Source organism: Mandrillus leucophaeus, unplaced genomic scaffold (genome assembly GCF_000951045.1).
Source record: "Mandrillus leucophaeus isolate KB7577 unplaced genomic scaffold, Mleu.le_1.0 Scaffold434, whole genome shotgun sequence".
NCBI classification, from domain to species: domain Eukaryota; kingdom Metazoa; phylum Chordata; class Mammalia; order Primates; family Cercopithecidae; genus Mandrillus; species Mandrillus leucophaeus.
In genome coordinates this window covers 765,237-768,623 of record NW_012104632.1, presented here as the reverse complement: position 1 = coordinate 768,623, position 3,387 = coordinate 765,237, and the positions used below count along the sequence as shown (strand labels likewise).

The 3,387-nt window shown below is 45.8% G+C and overlaps 1 protein-coding gene across 1 annotated transcript in view; it reads right to left on the bottom strand.

The window, feature by feature from the left end:
* ZIC5 (Zic family member 5) overlaps window positions 1-3,387 on the bottom strand; it is a 19,934-nt gene continuing 16,547 nt past the window's right edge. Inside the window, exon 5 of the mRNA XM_011993809.1 lies at window positions 1-782. Coding sequence (XP_011849199.1) covers window positions 340-782 — 443 coding nt within the window. The 3' untranslated portion in view covers window positions 1-339. The remainder of the gene's footprint in view (window positions 783-3,387) is intronic.

Genomic DNA, 3,387 nt, shown 5'->3' with positions numbered 1-3,387 from the left:
ATATGACACCGGCAGCGTGTATCTCCATTAACTAATCTCTCCATTCATTTTCCTTGGTACAATTTGCCCCCAAGCCCCGTCCTCCTGCAATGTACAAGTCCAGCTTGGTTGTTTTTTGTTTGTTTTTTAAGAGAAAAAAAAAAAAAAGGGCCCAAATATCTTAATTAAATTAATTAAATGTACAAACACCATAGGGTTTCATACTGAATAAATAGGGCTAATTAGACCCGGTGGCAAGTCTGAGTCACGGGTTTGTCTCAGGCTCGGCATTGTCTCAGGTTAGGATGTGGTCCAAGGACTCCGACTTATTATTTCACTTATTATTATTAATCATAAATTCTAATGTATCGTCCGCACAACTTCAGGGTTCCCGTAAATTTCCTCATCTTCAGATTCAGAGGTGGTTCCGTTGCTGGAAGGGGTGTGGAGGTGGCTGGGGGCCCCACTGGCCTGGCAAACGTACCACTCATTGAGGTTGGTCACCTGAGGGGACAGAGTGCTGGAGCGACTCCTGGCTGGGTCCAGCACGGGGGACAAAGGGGCACCCACTGGAGTCCCCACTGATGAGTAACCAAGGGGTCCTGGAGAAGGTGGTGGGGACTTGCAGTGAATCTTCATGTGCTTCCTCAGGGAGCTTGGGTGAGTGTAGGATTTGTCACAGCCTCGAATCTTGCAGTAGTAGGGCTTGTCACTGGTGTGGACATGGGAATGTTTCTTCCGATCACTGCTATTGGCAAACTTCCTGTCACAGCCATCAAATTCACATTTGAAAGGCTTTTCCCCTGCAATGAAACACAGGAAAGGTCAACAATGGCTTTGCAAGACCCCTGACTTGAGAGAAATCTTGAAGCAGAACCAAGGTTGTGTTTTTCCTATTCTCCCAAAGGCCAACTCCCAGCCTAATTCTTCTTCCTAATTCACAAAAGGGAAGGGATACTTCAAGGATGGGCCTGGATTCCGCTGGCCTGGTGGCTTTGCCTGGACCGGGGCTCCTGAGAGGCTGTCAGCCCCTGCAGTCCCAGAGGGGTCAGGGTGAGATCCCCAGTGCTGAGCTAAGGGCCAGCATGTAACACTGAAACCCACCTGGGACCCGCAGACCCCCTCCCCCGACAGACACACTCCCCTCAGGGTCTGTACACTCAAAAACACAAGCAGGAGATCCTCCTGTCAAAATAAACACAAAATGATACTTTCAAAGCCACAGGCAGAAATAAGCATATAAGAAAAAGAGAGAAAAGCAAACACATACAGTAAATTAAAAGTAAACTGGGGGTACAGTCAAATTATAATAATGGCATTTCCTTTCAGTGTTCCCCAGGATTTCACTGATGGAGGGGGGCAGCAGGAGAGAATGTGGAGCTGGGAAAGGGAAGGAGGTAAAACAAAACAATCTTTTTCTTTAGAAATAGAGGTACCTGTGAAACACACTCCCACCACTAGATTTTTACAGGGCTAGCTGGGCAGAGAATAGGCTGTTGGCCTCTGCATTCTATAGCTTTCCTCAATACTTGCAGGGCGGTTAAGAGCACAGCAGAACGAGCTTTAACAAATATTAATAAAGACCACAAGCCTTAGCAGAACCTACCTTTATGCCATAAGTATACTTACTCTCACAGTTCCCTACATTACTTACTAGTCAAAAAGACTTTAAAAAAATTTAAAAAGGCCAGGGTCTTATGGCCTGTCACCTCCTTAAGCTGGCCTAACCACCCCACAAACACAATGCCTTTAAACACAAGGCCTCTAGTCCAGGAAATGGAAATACTTAATAAGACAACTAGAGAAATTCAGCCACACTACATTTTGGTGTTAAACAGCAAGAAAAGGAAGACAACAGGTAACAGTCTAACTGAATTTTCCCTCTCCCCTTGGCATCTCTGAACTTGATATAGTTGAGTCTATAATTGAACAAGTCATTTCATACATATTATTGTAGTAATATTTTCCTCTTTTAGGTAAATAATTTAAAAATAAAGCTGAATTTCTCACATTTCAGCAACTACTCTGGTGATACACTAGGTAGGACATTTTTCTTTTGTTTTGGATAACTTATTTTCAAAAAGAAACTATTAAGCCTCAGCTTAGTGTACATATCTTTCTGTGGTGAATTTTCTTACATCCTCTGCACAGATATGTTACTGTAGTGAGTTTCTTAAAAACATTTCGCCGATGATAACTGCTTCAATGGCAGAGTATGCTAGCACATCTGAGAGTATTCAGGCAGGTGCCTGGAATTTAACTTTCCCTACCAGGAAATACTGTTTAAAAACAGAATTAGACATTATTCAAATATGCCTCCTACAGTGATGTATAAAGAGAAAAAACAACCCCATAATGACAACCTCTAAAAATTCTCTGTAGATGAGCTTCAACAAAAACAAAGCTAATCCCTTTTTATCAAAACATCAGTAATTTGTCCTGATTTCTATATTACACTTTAAGTCGTAGATAAGACCAAATTAATATCACATTCTTTTTAAGAAATTAAAATCAGCCTTTCTTCAATATGGAGGCGTAATTACGTGGGTTTACTCATCCACCCTACGCGAAAGCGCAATGCTGTTTTTTAGAATGGTCATGTTTCTATTCAACCTACATATCCCAGGTTGCGAATAAACGCTTTGAACAGTGCTAACTCCTCTACTGCACATGAAAAAGGGGAACAATTAGACTCAGGAAAGGGAGAGATGTCGTGGAAGGAAAGGTAGAACACGAGAGGTAAATAAAGGAATATACGAAGGAAAGGCAAGGGCGATGGAACGGCCTATGTTCTTCAAGGGGCCTAAGGGGAATGAGCAAATTCTACCTAACTAGAAAGGCTGAGAGACCTCAGTGTTTACATTTAAGATTCTGACAGACGAGTCACGTCAGAATTTAACTATTTACAGAGTTTGAGAGCTGGAGCCTGTGGGAAAGTAAGGAACTAATTGCGGACTCCGCCAGCTCCTAGCAGCTCCCTCTCCCGAGAGAGCGCGAGTCGGACCCGCAGGACGGTTATAAACGGAATTGGGGGCACGTGGGTCAGGAAAGGGGCCTTCGGGAGTGGCCCGGGGATTAGTCCCTTTGATCAATCCGTTCCGGGATCCCGGATAACCCCAAAAAGGGACAGCGGCGTGGCAGGGAGGGAAGGAAGTCCGGATGGGCCCTCTCAGGACACAATGCCCAATGGCTGAGCGGCCCAGGGACCGCCAGAAACACCAAGCGCGGGTTGGTGTCTGAACCCGAGGCGCCTGCGCCCCTCCCGCAGGGACCTCCACGCTCCACTTGGTGGGGCCCACGCGGCCGCTGGGAGGGGGCAGGAAATGCAACCGTCCGCGAGACGCGGAGCCAAAAACCCAAATGACCGCGGGTCTCCTCGGCGCCTGGGGTCCCCCTCGCCCTCCGACC